This window comes from Pinus tabuliformis, chromosome 9, assembly GCF_031772625.1.
Source record: "Pinus tabuliformis cultivar Carrire ecotype Pingquan chromosome 9, CPIR1, whole genome shotgun sequence".
NCBI lineage: Eukaryota > Viridiplantae > Streptophyta > Pinopsida > Pinales > Pinaceae > Pinus > Pinus tabuliformis.
In genome coordinates, this window is record NC_142307.1 from 1,743,228,367 (window position 1) to 1,743,244,406 (window position 16,040).

At 37.4% G+C, this 16,040-nt stretch overlaps 1 protein-coding gene across 2 annotated transcripts in view; it reads right to left on the reverse strand.

Moving 5' to 3' along the window:
- The window catches only part of LOC149155683 (phototropin-2-like), a 523,795-nt gene that overhangs the window by 380,974 nt on the left and 126,781 nt on the right, over positions 1-16,040 (reverse strand). For both annotated transcript variants that reach the window (XM_089445926.1, XM_089445925.1), the window contains exons 9-11: positions 14,431-14,480; positions 14,116-14,220; positions 12,964-13,023 (exon numbers count right to left, since the gene is read on the reverse strand). In XM_089445926.1, the coding sequence (XP_089302052.1) occupies positions 12,964-13,023; positions 14,116-14,220; positions 14,431-14,480 (215 nt within the window). The remainder of the gene's footprint in view (positions 1-12,963; positions 13,024-14,115; positions 14,221-14,430; positions 14,481-16,040) is intronic.

Consider the following 16,040-nt stretch of genomic DNA (forward strand, 5'->3'; position numbering starts at 1 on the left):
AGCTGCACCAAAAAATAGAACTATATCTCATGTTAACCTAAATTCTGATCTAGGAAAATAAAATGCTGAACAATGCTATATGGAAAGGAAAGCATGGAAAGAGATTTATTGCAAAAACAGAAATGAGCATGGCCAAATGGATCTGAAGCAAATCATTAACCTCTAAATCAAATTGTAACACTAGAAATTGCATGGAGGAAGCAAAACTGTGTTTTTATGGCAGCTAGAGTGTCTTGACCTCAGCTCATGGTCCCAAAGGGAGGAAAGGAGGTCAAGGCTCTGTTGATGGCCTTTTTGTATCTTTCTCCTATCACTATTTAACCTACTCCAGCAAACTGAAATGGAAACAGCTATGTAAATCACCAAAAAGCAACCTATTCTACTAAGGAAGAAATCTATCTAACAACAACTAATTCATGAACTGCAACAAAACATATAAATACAAAACAAGAGGTGCTAGGCAGCTTGGGTTGGGCCCTAACCCAAGAGCTTCAGCCCTCTGAAAGAACTCAGTGCTGGCTCAGAAAATATTTCATCTCCATTATCAAAATAATAGTCACATTACATAAAATTGTTCACAAAAGTAAGCTCGAAATGAGCTGAGCAAGAGCTGCAACAAAAGTGCGAAAATTTGACTAACATCCAACAACCTAATGAGGCCCTAAGCCTCTCTATTTATACAACTGGAGCCCCCAACAGATCTCCTAAAATCAAGGAGGCTTGGCTCCCAAGACTTGAGATAGACAACAGTTCCTCTTCACTTGGCTGCCCCTCTGATGCATTGATGTGGTTGCTTGTGCTCTGAGCTTTCTGAAGGAGGATTCAAAGTAGGGGGTCATCAATGAGGGGGACACCCTCCTATAAATCCTCTCCCTTGTCTTCCTCGAATATTGGCTGCCAAATGCTCATTAAACCTTTGACTTTGTCTCAAAATTGACCAAAAATCTGCATAAAGCACACATTAGACTTCATGGCATAATGACTAACCCAACTCACTCTATTAGCATAAATATAATCAAAAACATGCAATAAACTAATGAGAATGGTGGATTAAGCTAAGTTAGGAGGCCAAATGAGCCCATATAATTACCCATTTATGGGGCTCATCACCAGCGAAGGCGGAGAAGGAGGTCGAGGAAGATGACGATTGTGCCATGAGTGCTCACGTACCTCTAGAAAAGAGGTGGGGAAACATCGAGTTGTTGTCAAGAAGACTACAGGCGATGAGGGGCAGGATCCCTGAGGTACCCAACCTCTTGGATTATACCTTGCTACGGGAGCCCCGAAGAGAGAATAGCAGGACTGGCGGATGTCGGTAGAGACGGATGCGGATAAAGCAGTGGAGAGTGCTACAGTACAAGGGTCCCCGGGCAGTGCGAGGCTAGCAGGCTGCAACATTGCTAGAGGCACAGAGAGTGTTGCACCAGTGCAGGATGGCACAGAGAGGTGTGCAATGGTGCGAGATGCAGGGAGTTGTTGTAGCAGCACAAAGGTTAGTAGCAATGTGGAAAAAGTCGAAGTTGGGATTAATTCGGCAAAGGTCCAAAAGTTGAAAAACTCGGCAAAGTCGGGAGTTTTTCGAAAAAGTCGGCAAAATTAAAAAAACACAAAATTATTCATTTTTTTAATTTTTTTTTAACATCTATAGTATCCACAACATCAAATAAATGCATTTCCACATAGACATGTAAAGAAAGCTAATATATAATATGTTTATGAAGTCTAGTGCTACATCACATATCAAAATAGTGAATCAACTCCTGAATTTTGAGTCTTGTCTGAGTCTCAACTCTCAAGAGTCAAAATATCAACAAAAAATATTATAAATGTACATCATGAGTCATCTAAAAGTCATCAAGTAATCACTCATCAGTCACTGAGATCCTCTTCCCCTTTTACGGGAATAGGGAATGGCTTTGTCTTTTCCTCTAGAGGAAGAAGACCCTGCCCCTGGGGATACAAAATGAAATGGACTCAATCGTCCTCTAGAAGCCGATGGAAGAGGTGTCCTCTGTGCTATGCTGTTGCTGCTGCTGCCCACCCTAGATGGTGTCACCTCCTCCTCAGCATCCTCATCCAGCTCTGCTACTGCCTCCTGACCCTGATGTTGCTCCGCCTCCTCCTCCTCTATCTCTGGCTCTCCCTCCTCTGCAACTGCTACATCCTCTAGATCCACACCTAACCAATCTGGGATCATGTCCAAGATCAGCCTCTCAGTCTCGACTCTCCATCCAGTGGTGGTATCAATATTGTCCAATGAGATGGCTTCCACATCAGTAGGTTTCTGAAGCTGTCTCACCCACAATCGAAGATTGCAGTAGACGTAGACCATGTCATTGAGGCGTTGGGACTCCAATCTGTATTAGGGTCATAGATTGTAAATTAGTACTTGGAAAATTTAAATATTAAAATTAATCAAACGAATTCAAAAAATTTAATTTGAAATCTTTTTAGTTTTTACCTATTGCGCTTTTTGGAGTGTATTTTGTCAAATAAACTCCAGTTGTGCTCACACCCAGAGGAACTGCATGTTTGGCTAAGCACTCGAGGCAAGCTTTTGGAGATGGGGTACTCTGGCACCATAGCTTGTCCACCAAGCATCTACAAGTTAAAAGAAAAATGAGAAACATAAAAAAAAACACTGAAATTCTAAACTTGAAAGTTTGAAACAAACTGAAGCTTGCCTGGCATTTTGGTCATCCTATTCTTAATAGCCATGTTAAAACCAAATGTGCCACCTCCCATCCTATAGACCTCCATTTCTTTAGAAATCTCCTCACGTTCTTGCTCAGATGACACCATCCTCTCAACACAAGTGAAGAATCCATCCATGAGCTCGACATCAAATCTAAAACCAGAAACATAAGAAAATGCAGGGTTGAGGTAGACACCTGCAGCATGAATGGGGCGATGGAGGGTATTGTTCCATCGATGATCAATCACTCTCCATATGACCTGTTGTTTCTCTAACCCCTCGTCTCCCTTATCTGCATAATAAGCATGGATGGCTTCTTTGGCCCTATCCATGGCCTCATACAAGTAGCCCATTGTTGGCTTCTCTCCATCAACCAACCGAAGAACCTTTACCAAAGGTTCTGAAATGGCACACACATCCTCTACTCCTGCCCAAAAGCTTTGATCATATGAAACTAGTCTGCATATGCCCTCTCCCTCTGGTTTGCGGCTAATAGATAAAGAATGCCAATCCGTTGAGAGAAACATGCTCTTCACCTCCCACATAGAATTCAACAGAGACTGAAGAGATATGAAAGTAGTGGCAAATCGTGTAATGGCAAGCCGCACCAACTCTTTGTTGTTGGTGAATTTTCTCATCAAGCTAAGCACAGATGAATGATTATATATAAATTTTGTTATGCTCTTGGATGATTTAACAATATCCCTCACAGTAGGAATTTTACCTATATCCTCCAACATCAAGTCAATGCAATGAGCAGCACAAGGTGTCCAAAACAAGTTATGATACCTCTCCATAAGCATCTTGCCAGCTGCAACATAATTTGTCAGCGTTGTCTGTTATGACGTGGACAACATTGCTTGGGCCTACTTCCTGAATGAAGAGGTCCAACAACTCACATAATGTACGTGCGTCTTTAATGGGTGCAGATCCATCAACAGATTTCATAAACATTGTCCCCTTAGGACAACTAACGAAGAAGTTAAGAAGGGTCCTACCCTTCTGGTCAGTCCAACCATTTGACATGACTGTGCATCCAGTGTGCTTTCATGATGCCCTAAACTCTGCCAATCTAGCAGTGCACTCAGTCTTTTCATCTTGAAGAAGAGGCCCTCTCAATTCTGCAAAGGTGGGAGCTTTGTACCCCAGGCCAACGACAGCAACAACATCAAACATAGGCTGGTAGAATGGGTTTGTCTTGGCAATGTTGAAAGGAACATCACTCCATAAAAGACACCTACTGACCAACTTGTCAGCTTTTGCCTTTTCCCTTTTTTTCATTGATGATTTGATCCTAGGTTGTGAACCAGTTGTTGTTTTGGGAACAAAAAAAGATGAGATAGAAGGATGAGTACCCATGGGTGAGGAAGGTGATGCTGCTGTAGAAGCACTGCCACTCTCAATTCCCACCACTCTTGAGCCCCCTACAAGTTGGTTTCTTAGTGATACCCTGGTGTCTTTTCCTTCCTCTTTATCCATCAATGATTGAATGGCCCGTCGAATGATTTCTGGAGTTGGTTTTTTTGCAAAGTTCAACATTTTGCCCCGGAATTTGCCCCAAATGGAATTTTAATCTGTTGATGCCTCCTGACATATGCTTGCCACACAACTTGCAAGTCAAATACATTCTATTGACCCCCCCAGTTTCGGGTGTAGCATCAGGCTCACCAAACTCCCACATAGAATCCAAAATCCTCGGCATTTTGTTTTAAACTTTGAGCTTGAATTTAAAGTTTAAACCTGGGCACAAAAAAAATTGAAACAAATTCAATTAGCAATGATCCATCAAAATAGTAGCAATGATCCATCAATTTAATGACAGAAAAAAATGTCACTATAATATGCAGTGTTGAAAATATCGGTATCGGCAAAATATCGGCGAGGGTCCAGAAAATATCTTATCGGCAATATCGGCGAAAATATCGGCAAAATATCGGCAAATATCGGCAAGCATAAAAAATAATTTTTTCAAATTTTAAAATATAGCCGATATTTTCAAAATATCGCGATATTTTGCCGATATTTTCCGATATTTGCCGATATTTTCTCGGCGATATATCGTTTTGCCGAAAATATCGCGATATTTCTGAATATCGCCGATATATCGCCGATATTATCAACAGTGATAATATGTATGACTTCTCAATAATATATGACAAGAATCCATAGGTAATACCGTAATACATCACATAAAATTTGATCATATTTTTCCCAAAATATGGAAATACTAAATGTGGTTCAGTGACCAGTCACAGTGATTTTCATTTGATGCCCTTTCTGCAACTGTGCTACTCTACACTGCCCACTAATAGATTCAAATTTCATAGGCATTAATGTGACTCCATGGGCATGAATCTGTTAAAAAATTAGCATAGTGCAAGTGAGGAAAGCTACCATGTAACAGGCATCAGCAAGTTTCCTTTTGATGAATTCAACTTCATCCCAATGTTTGGACTCAACATGTTCCCAGATTTTGGAACAACCCCATTTGGCTTCCATGAATCTTTCACAATTGATGAAGTTTATAACTTTACTGTTATTGTCCATGAAAATGCCTTGATGACTATTTTCGCATTTTCTTTGAATGGAAAGAATGCATGAAAGTGGTACTATCACTGTGATTTAAATTTTCAGCCCTTGTCATTTCCACATCTTGTTAAGAAATTTCAAAAATATTGGATGTGTGGATATGGTAATTACTAATGAGGACTCATGATATAGCATATATTCAATGGTTTGATTCAACTATTTCACCATCCTTTTCTACAACAGTTGATATTTTTGTGGTTGAATTTTAGTATTTTACTCATCAAATTCATGCTTTCTGTTGTCCTAAATAGTAAACAGACCTTCATTGTAACTGTTGATCCTATGATACGATGAATGATTCAATTCCCTTTGACTTGGAATGGTTTTCCACTGGTTAATAAGCTGTTAACTTGTTAATTCCAACGAAAATTTTCAAACCCACAAAATTGAGAAATCAACCACCAGAATCCTTTAAAAGTTTAACGTGTGTAGCAGTAGAACCAATTCATGCAGGACTTTTGTTTTTAATATTTATAGGGAAATGAAAAGCAATAAACAAGAAAGGATTTAACATTGGATCTACTGGCAATGTTGAACTGGAACAGTTATTCAACGGTCAACCTTGGCAAATGCTATCAATCCGGCTCACAATTTGAATTTACGCCAGCTCCTCTCCATGCTTGCAAATCCTCATTCTCTCAGTTCTCCACAGCAGCCACAGCGAGCAATGAAAAACACACAGGCCAAATGGCAAAAACTAAACTGAGTTAATAACCCTTTGTGGCTTTTTATCAGCCAAAAAAATTTCACGCTGATTTTTTCGATCGACTCGCGATTTAATCGGGAGTATTTCAATAAAATCACGATTTTTTCGTTTATGAAAAAATCGCCAAAAAATCAGTTGATTTAATCCTTTCACTGAAAAAATCGCAATTTTAGGAATAAATCCCGATTTTTTCGGGACTTTTTCCACACTGGTTAGTAGAGGGAGCACTTGTTAGCGGCAGAGGGAGTTTCAACATCAGGAGTGTTTCTAGCCTAAGAGGGATGTCAGTAATTGGGTGGATCAGTTACTTACTTCTCAGTAATTGAGTTGCAGTGCAGTAGCAATTGGCAGTAGCACGATGCATCATGATGAGAGGGGGTCGCATCACAGATGCAGTATTGGGAGAAAGGACCAGCAGCATCACAGATGCAGAGGGAGCTATTGTACGGATGCAGCAGTGGTAGTGGCAGGGCCATGGGCAACAGTACAGGATGCAACAGCGCAGAGGATGTTGGGCGGGGAGGCCTAGCATCAGCACATGTACCGGTGCCATATAATCAAAGTGATGCTCAGTGAGGTGTATTACTAGAGCACAGTCCTCGCTAAGAGGGAGTGTTGATTTGAGGTAACATCGGACGTGGTCTATCCATGAAAATTGGTGGAGAGGCTAAAGCACATGAGATCTCCAAGACCCAGAAAAGGTTTGGGTAGATTCTAACCGGTTTGGGAGATATTAAAATAATTAATAATTTTAATGGAGTTCCTAAGTCTAATCTTAGGAAAAATAAAATACTACTGGGTATTAATATAAAACTGGGTTAGAAGGTTCCAAAAGACATGGATCAAGCCGAATCTAATATTAGTCGTTGATTAGAGATGTAATCTCGGCCGTTGAAGGACCAATAGGAAAAGTATAAGAGACTTGAGGGTCAATTGGAAAACACACCAGAGTGATCAGTCATTCGATTTTCTAGAGCAGAGTTGCTAAGCAAAGTTGAATCAGTGATCAACAGCGAGTGGCAGTGAGTACTGGACAGAGAGGTAGAGACAGTGCCAAGAGACCAACACAGAGTCAGAGAGCGAGAAGTAGCAGCCAGAGCAAGCCACACAGAGCCCAATAGAGAGCAGAAAAGCTAGAGGGACTACATCATCCACGCAGAGAGAAGCTGGAGTGACGCAGAGGATCCCAGAGGCTGCACAGTGCCTCAAAGGGTTGATGCAGAGGGGTTTGAAGCTGACGCAGAGACCAAAAGGGCCAGCGCAGAGCTTCAGAGTTGCTGGAGAGGGTTTCGTGGGATCGATTTTCTGAATACCTGTTTCCAAATAGAGATGTATCGCTGCCAGTTATTTTTCTCTGTTGGGTGAGCCAGTGTGGCACCTAGTTGTACTCAAGGAAATACTGCATAACAATAAACCCTCAGAATAGCTGCACCAGTTTTCCCGCATTGGGTTTTTCTGGGGACATTTGTCCAAAAATAACGGTGTCACTTGTGTGTTTGTTTTCTTTCAGTTGATGCTCTGTAGATGTTGAGACTATATTGTATTTATTTCGTTATTTATATGTTTTAAATAACTTGTTTGAACTTAACAAGAAGAAGAAATAAACTAGAAGAATACAGACTAAATTTCTAACGGATAGACTAAGAAATTTCAACAGTTGGCACAGAGCAGAGTCAATAGTGGCTTCAGTGACAACATAGACACTAGTAGCAGTCAGAACTCCAGCAACTGTTGCATCACGTTGAATACCTTTGGTTTAGTGTTTTGGATGTTTTTTCGTTGTTGTTGCAACAACAATAGCAGTAGGAGAGGGTTGCAGTGCATATGAAATGTTGGTAGTGGCATGGCCCGCAGCAACACGGATGCAGCATTTACGCCGTAGTTGGTGGGCAATGATGTCAGACATCAACGGCGCAGAGAGAGATGTTACAGAGAAGGGTGATGCTTAGCAAGTTGCATTACTTGAGCACACTCCTTGCTAAGTGGGAGTGTTGATTTCTATTATCATCGGATGTGCTCTAAGCCTCAAAATTTGTAGGGAGGCTAGGACACATGTATTCCAGAATACCCAGAAATTGTTTTGGGAAATTCCACCCAGAGAAGGTTTTATTAAAATAATTAATTATTTTTAATGGATGCCTAAGTCTAAACTTAGGAAATTAAAATAATTAAAGGGTATTAATTAAACTGAGGGTGAAACTTCTAGAAGAAGACAAGGATCAAGCCAAAATGATCTGAGCCATTAATTAGAATCTAATCTGGGTCGTTGGTTACTCAACGAGAGGATTATAAGAAGAGGCTTGATGGGCATTTGGAAAACACATCGGGTGAGAGCTCAAGAGATCAATATTTGAAGTGAGCAATGTAGTAGTTGCCAGAGAAGTGATCGAGGTGATTTTTTGCAGTGAGAGGCAGGGATAGTTTCCGAAGGAAGTTTTCCTGATTTGGAGAGTACAAGGCAAAGAGGGCAGAAAGACGTCCAGAGAGGCTGACGCAGAGCTACGCTATGGCAACGCAGAGCTTTAGAGGGAGCCTGAAATTCTGCTGAGGAACATTCGGGATCAAGTGCCGAGCTAGGGTGTGTGGAGGACAGAGAGCCAAAATTTCCATCCAGTTGAGGATCAAAGGAGGTGCAGCGCAGTCCCAGCAGCAGTGACGCAGTGATTGCGTGGGTGTGACACAGTACTGCGCAGAGGCAATGCAAAGGCTCACCTCCAACACAGATCAATGCCGAGTTTTCTAGTGACAGGGTGAGATCATGTCACTATCTTTTTGTCCAGTTAGATCTTTGTATAGGATTGCCAGTTTGGGCATCTAAATAATTGTACTCATAAATTATTGCTTAATAATACAAACTCTCAGCTGTTGCACCGGTTTTCCCACATTGTGTTTTTCCAGGGACATTGGTCCAAAAACAACAGTGTCACTTGTGTGTGTCATTTCTTTCTTTCTCAAATTCTTGTTTCCGCATATTATTTAAAGTTTTGAAGGCTACAGTTTTATTTATTTCGATGTTTGCCATATAATACTATAAATAACTTGATTCAGTAAGAGAAATATAATCAGTTGTTAAAGTAGTGATTCGGGGCTTCTTGAATTTTCACAAGATGCATATCACTTACAACAATACCACACCCAACATTCATCTAGACATCATATAGGAAGAAATATCTTTGAGATGTATCGAGTGGCTCACCCCACTCCAACATTTCTCAACAATTAAAAGGCTCACCCAAGGACTTTTCAGAAAGGAGATCTTGTTTTCATGTGTAATAAAAGAAATGAAAAACCAGGAAAGCATGGCATGTTCAACAGATTTTGGTTATAAATCAGATCAGGGAAATTTTTATCGGGTTACAGATTATAATCATATGCACTTCCATTGAGTGCTGACTCATATTTTTTGAAATAAAATCACAGATATATTCATCGTAATTCACCAGTCTAGAATAGTCCAAAAGAAATGTCCATTCAAATACTTGTTGTCAATGAAATATCAATTTTGTTGGAGTATCAGATTGAGGTGTCATTTTGTTTGTTGAAAAGTATATTTAAATATCTCTATGATGAGATGTCTTTCGAGGGATTTCTTGAAGCAGGGACAAAGATACTACCTCTAAAAATTGCTTCATTTCAACCTCACAAGCCTAATAGAAAGGGGAAAATCATCACTACTTTCAATTGTGGTAAGAAACTCAAATGTCATATTTTGTGGTTGGAAGAAAAAGTCCAGATCTACTTGCACACCAAATCTTAGCTTGAGATTTCATTAGAAAGGGGGATGTATTGGATGTGAATTATCCTACATCCTTTGTATCAAAGCCTTGCTTGAAAAACTGTTGGAAAAAAGGAGCAAAGCATCATCATATAAGGCTAATATAAAAGCGTTGCAAACAATTTTGAATGCATTTGATAAATGCATTCTTAAGCTACATAATTGCATTAAAAAGGGGGATCCATTTCATGCAAGCTATCTTTTATTTTTTAATCAAACCCTCGCCTGAAGAAAATTGTGAAAAAAAGGAGCAGGGCAACTTCTAGATAAGGAAAAGATAGAGGTGTTCCAAGGAATATTGAATGCATTCGATAAATTTATTCTTGAACTTTAGAATTGAATTAAATTCAAGTGATTGTTTGTTTTTTGTACCGAAGACTTGCTTGAAAAAGATGTTGGAAAAAAGGACCAGAGCATGTTCAAATTATAAGGCTAAGGTAGAACTGCTGAAAAGCATTTTATATGTTTTTGATAAATTTATTATTGAACTTGATATTTTCAACAGGGGGAACTATTGAACGTAAAATAATTTGTATTTTTTATACTAAAACCCTCACTTGAAAAAAATGTAGTAAAAAAGGAAAAGGGCATCTTTAAATAAGGGTGCGGTAGAAATGTTGAAAGGAAAGTTGAATGCATTTGAATAAATATAATCATGGAAGCAATATACATGGAGAGTATAGAAAATACAACATCTATATATATAAAGATAAATTCTTTGAGCATATTTCGTGGAATCTTCGACTCTCTATCATAAATCTCCTCGTAAAAAGAATTTACAAGAAGCAAGGAAGAGCTCCCATCTTCTCTTCAACCAGTTCCTTCCTCTTTATGATTAATCTCCTAGTGAGAAAGTGTAATAAGCACTGGTTGAAATGGAAATCATTGAATTCAATCACAAGCAAGTGGTGAAAGAGAGTTTTTAGCTTGAATCTCTTCCCTGGGGATTTCCTCCCCCAACTCTACAACCAAATTCTTACATCTATCTAGATGGAATTTTTGTATTACATGATACATAGTGTCTTTCTTGAGCCATTTTGGACCCTCATGACCCCGTTAATCATGATTAGAGGAGTACATTGAATGAATTCATTTAGTTCATTGGAGAAGATAATTTCTAAATTTTTATCCATTCAAGTGGGTGCATATGATCATATTCAAGGAAAGGCCAAATAAGCATCAAAAGAAAAAACCATATGGAAAATTTACTCTTTAGTCCACAAGTTTTGGGGACAAAGCTTCCAAGGAGAGGTATTTTTCTATCTAAAAATAACATTTTTGTTACATAGATAATTTTATGCACGAGTATTTTTGTATGTGAGCCGTAATTTTACAATAATATTTAGTTCTTTAAGGTTTTGAGCAAGTCTACTTATGTTAAATAATGTCTCAAATGGATAATTAGTCTATTTAGGATTAATTAGCTAAATAAGAGGCCAAATTCTTTATAAAGGTAACTTGCTGCCACACGTTAGGCATTTAGTCACTCTTTTGTAAATAGAGGTTTTGGCATTTAGTCACTCTTTTGTAAATAGAGCTTTTCTCCTCCTTTGTAATCATTCATATCTCAATCAATCAAAACATATTACACTTTTAAGCATACTTTGGATAAGTCTTCATCCATTATTTGGATTTTCAGGTGAAATCCACTCTTGGGTGTGAAGGAGCCCCACTCCCTTATTCTCGTCTCTCGTTTTGTAATTTGTTATTCACTCCTCTCATATCTATTATTTTATTTCAATTCAGATATATATTTAAATTTACAATTAAAATACATCCAGAATAAGCAATAGACATACAACCACCCAACACATTGGTCAATTGTTCGAGCCACTTATGCACAAAATGAAACTTAATATCATCCACAAGACCATCAAACTCTTCCACCATGTACATAGTGATACCATTCAATTGATTACATTAGTGATAACATAATAGCCAACTAATGGTCACATTTTATCAACCGCCCACTAGAATGACAAACACTCGTCATTCCCCATTGATCACCAACCATCAACATTGTTGACACCAACACATGTTTATGTTGTCACCAACACTCAACATCAATTTTCTCGTGGAACTTTATATTAATATGGATCCATACCTTTAACATATTGACACACAAACTTAGGTCATTAGCACTGATATAAACCTTCAACTCAAACCTTATGCTCATTACCAAAACATCATCAATAATGGCTTTCTTATATATACACAAAGTTTGACATAATCCTATAGCAAATGATTTTTCTCCTTAGTTTCCTCCAAATCCCCATACCAATGGTTAGAATCGAGAATCAAGTATAGACAAAGACTTTATCCCCTTATGTTCAAGCCAAACTAAGCATAATAATTGGGTTCATGCCAAACCAAGCAAAAGCTCAGTTCTCACCTTTAATTGGATTTTCCACTACCAATGAAAAATCCTTATGGCCCCCCTCAATGTACATGATCATAACAATGCATCAACTATGCATAAATCCATTATCATGTATGGTAAATGCATAGTCATGGCTCATAGGCTGTAGTCTGTAGATGTGCAAGAAAACACTTCGGATTTTATCTAGAAGATGCAATCTATATCTATGTACGCTGTAGATGTGCAAGAAAAGACATGGATTTTATCTAGTAGATGCAAGATATATCTATGAATAATTATAGATATTACATTGTTCATTCATATATAAATTTTCATGCATTAATTCCCCCATTAATGCTTTACGGGTTCTTGATGGAGGAGACTTTCAAGACTTTAGGCAAGTTTTCTAGTATAAGCCACAAATAAGTGTTTTTCCCATGCCCATACTGAATAAGCATATATATTTAGTCTGGAATGTATAAAGACCTGAATAAAATCATAGATAATGAGGTTGATGTCAACATTATCAAATAAAATGCTGGATGTATCAATCAACAAAGTTTATAATATATGCTAACAAATTAGTTACAAGATCAAAAGATATCCAGGCACGTGTAAACACAAATTTAAAGTACCGTCTGAGAGTTATGCATTGCACAAATAATGTTAACATTGTTCATTTCCATGCTCTTTTACATACACTTTTCATTTTATTACTTTCATAATCACCCTTATCTATATAGGAACTTTGGAGTGTAAGTTGAACAAGCATACAATGTAAAAGTAAATGAAAATGAAAAATGTTCTATAAGTTTCATAATTAAAGCTATGTACTTTACCAAGTTTGCATCAGGAAGCTCTCTCACAGCATCATCAACATTCCCAGCAGTTGCCTTAACCTGAAAAGTGAATGATTCAATAACATGTAAGGACTTAGACATTTACATATGATCATACGTTTTTGTTTTTGATCTATACAATGGAGTAACAGAATTTCAATATGTAAGTATATATATATTATAGTATGGTAATTCAAAGCAGGTTAATAGCATATTGTCTGTCTTAGTGATACTTTCTTCCAATAATATGAACCTTGTTAGATTAAAATATCACTATATGCAGTGAAAATTTTTATACTACAACAACATCAAGTTATTTGATGTAAGGAAAAAGATATCCACTCTATTTGCACCGAGAGGCGCTCTCCAGCCCAGTATGGTAGAGATGGTGTAATGTTTAACATTTTGACTTAGTCAAACTAAAACAGAATTAAATTAAACTAAAAAATAAAATAAAATAACATTTTCACACTACAACCAATGGTTTTTCCCATGGTATTCTTAACCCATGATTTTCCCCATGGTATTATTCCTTAATGTGGCCTATTTAATGGCTAACAATTAAACCATCCTAGATCCATCTTAACCCCTGATCTACCAAGTGCCAAGAGGGAACAAATCTCTTTTCACCCTAAAAGAGGTTTGCACCTCAAGAGAGAGATTTGATCCCTCTTGGCACTTAGTAGATCTTGAGCTAAGATGGATCTAGGATGGTACAATATCAGTATCCCATTTCATAAAAATATCCTATATAAATCTTCTTAAATTAGCACAGCAAACCACATATTTTCGCTCCTTTAGCATATGACCTCCCTTGTTATATAATAAATGCTCACATATATATCATTTTGTACCTGATATTTAGGTTTCTTTTGAAAAATCTTATGAGTATATATTACATATGTACGTCATCACGTGGAGCCCCAACTTTTACACAACAAATTAAATAAGAAATAAATAGTCAAGCACTTAGAAAAATGTAATACAAATAAATTTATGGGGTAATATTTTTTAATTTGTACAATTTAAAAAATGTGATCCTCGAAACTCTGACTAAATGTTCTTTATTTCCTCGAAAAATGGAGAATTTCTCCGCATACATAAGGTTATCCATATAATTTTGTACTTAACAATATTATTAAAAGGGATTACCAATTTTGCACTTTCTAACTCTGTGGTCTCTGAAAGACGATTTTTATGTGGTTCCACATGCTCACTTCCATCGAGTTGAACTCCAATGAAGTATTGTAGTTCACCCTGTAGTACGGACAAAATGTTAATATCTAAGATGTTGACAAGACAAGATTTGTGATGTTAAAGTAGAAAACAACTCTTATTCATGAAAACACCAAAATATTTAAACAAAAATGTTAATATCTAAGATGTTGACAAGACAAGATTTGTGATGTTAAAGTAGCAAACAACTCTCATTCATGAAAACACCAAAATCTTTAAACTGTCAATTACCTTTTGATCATGCATAGGTTGTAAGTGGAATAAGTTCCAAAACTTCTTCCCTGCATGGGATCATTTGATTACAATTAAGAGTAATATAGCAAAAAATGTAGGTCAATGAAATTTCATAATCTTTTCTACAACAAACATAATGTCAACATTACTTCTATTCTATCTATATATATAATCTACAAAGAATAAAAAAATATTTTGAAGTTACAAAAAACATGGATGATGAAATAGAACTAGTTTATTACATAAATTATAAATATAAACTTTTAGATTGATAATAATTTTGTAAAAGAGATATTAGAGCCATACAAGATTCAAGGTATATGGTGAAAATTTCAGTGAAAACATAATTCTACAACAATTACAAAATGGAAAAAGATACTTACAATAAACTTGCACAAAATCACCATAGGATCATGTTGTCGCTCAAAGTGTACACAGGAATGCGACAACACTCAGTGCAGGAGTTGTCACTCTGATCCCTTCCCTGTCATTTTATGTTGTCTCCTAATTTCAAACTGAGGGGGGTAGTCCCTATGAAGAGATGATGAACAACCTGTTGGGAACCAACAAGTTAAGGAGACACAACTGAATGGCCTAGAAACTTGGTTGGAATTAAGAGGCAAGTATTATTATTAAGCACACTTTGATTATATTCTTCAATATTTTAAGTTAGATACCATTGCCTTGGGAGATTAATTACTTGCTCAATTAGAATTAGATTCCAAGTTACCAGATGAACAATGTTGCAATATGAAAATTCTATCCTATATGAAGTGTGGGACCTAAAACTATGTGAGATGCAAGCTCTTGGTTACTTTTAATTATATGCCTAATGTAAGTGAGTCCTTCTCCTCAATTCTTTTGAAGCTAGTCTCGAATGCAAGTTGTAGAGAGAAGTCCAAGGGAAGGAGGCTAAGGCCTCATTAACGATACCTCCCATGGAGTTCTAACCACCCGAGTACCTCCATTCCTACAAGGGATTGCCCACAAGAGAATTGAAAGGTCACCGTGTTAACTACGGATGAGGATCTAGACATTGCAAATTATTTGAAGAAGGTGGTCCTATATTCTTACAACCAAGCTTATGCTTGGAGGTATATTTTATAGATGCACTTCTAACATAGAATGAAGTGGCAATTTATAAGTGATTGCTCCAATGAGATTATTAAGTGAATTAAGTACTTCAACAAGATAGATTATTTAAGATCCAAATGCTTATAAATATATCCAATACAAGAGCAATTTGATGAAGCACTTATAGAGGAATTGAAAGATTCTTTCAATGAAACGAGAGAGAAAGATATCCAATACGTACTAGCTCGTCATCAGCCGACTTCTCTCCAAATGCTGCAAGTTCGTCTCTGACAAACTAAATCTTGGTGAGATAGGAAGTTACATCCTCGCCCTTGTTCATCTTCATGGTTCTCAACTTCTGTTCTCTAACGAATCCTGGTACAACTTGATGATGGCATCCCACATCTCCTTCATTGTTCCCTTTTCTACGATATGTGGAACGATGTGATCCCTGACTCCATCAAGAATCATCCTCTTGGATTTGGCATTGTCCCTCATGTACTTATGAAACTGGATGGGATTTGTTGGTACAA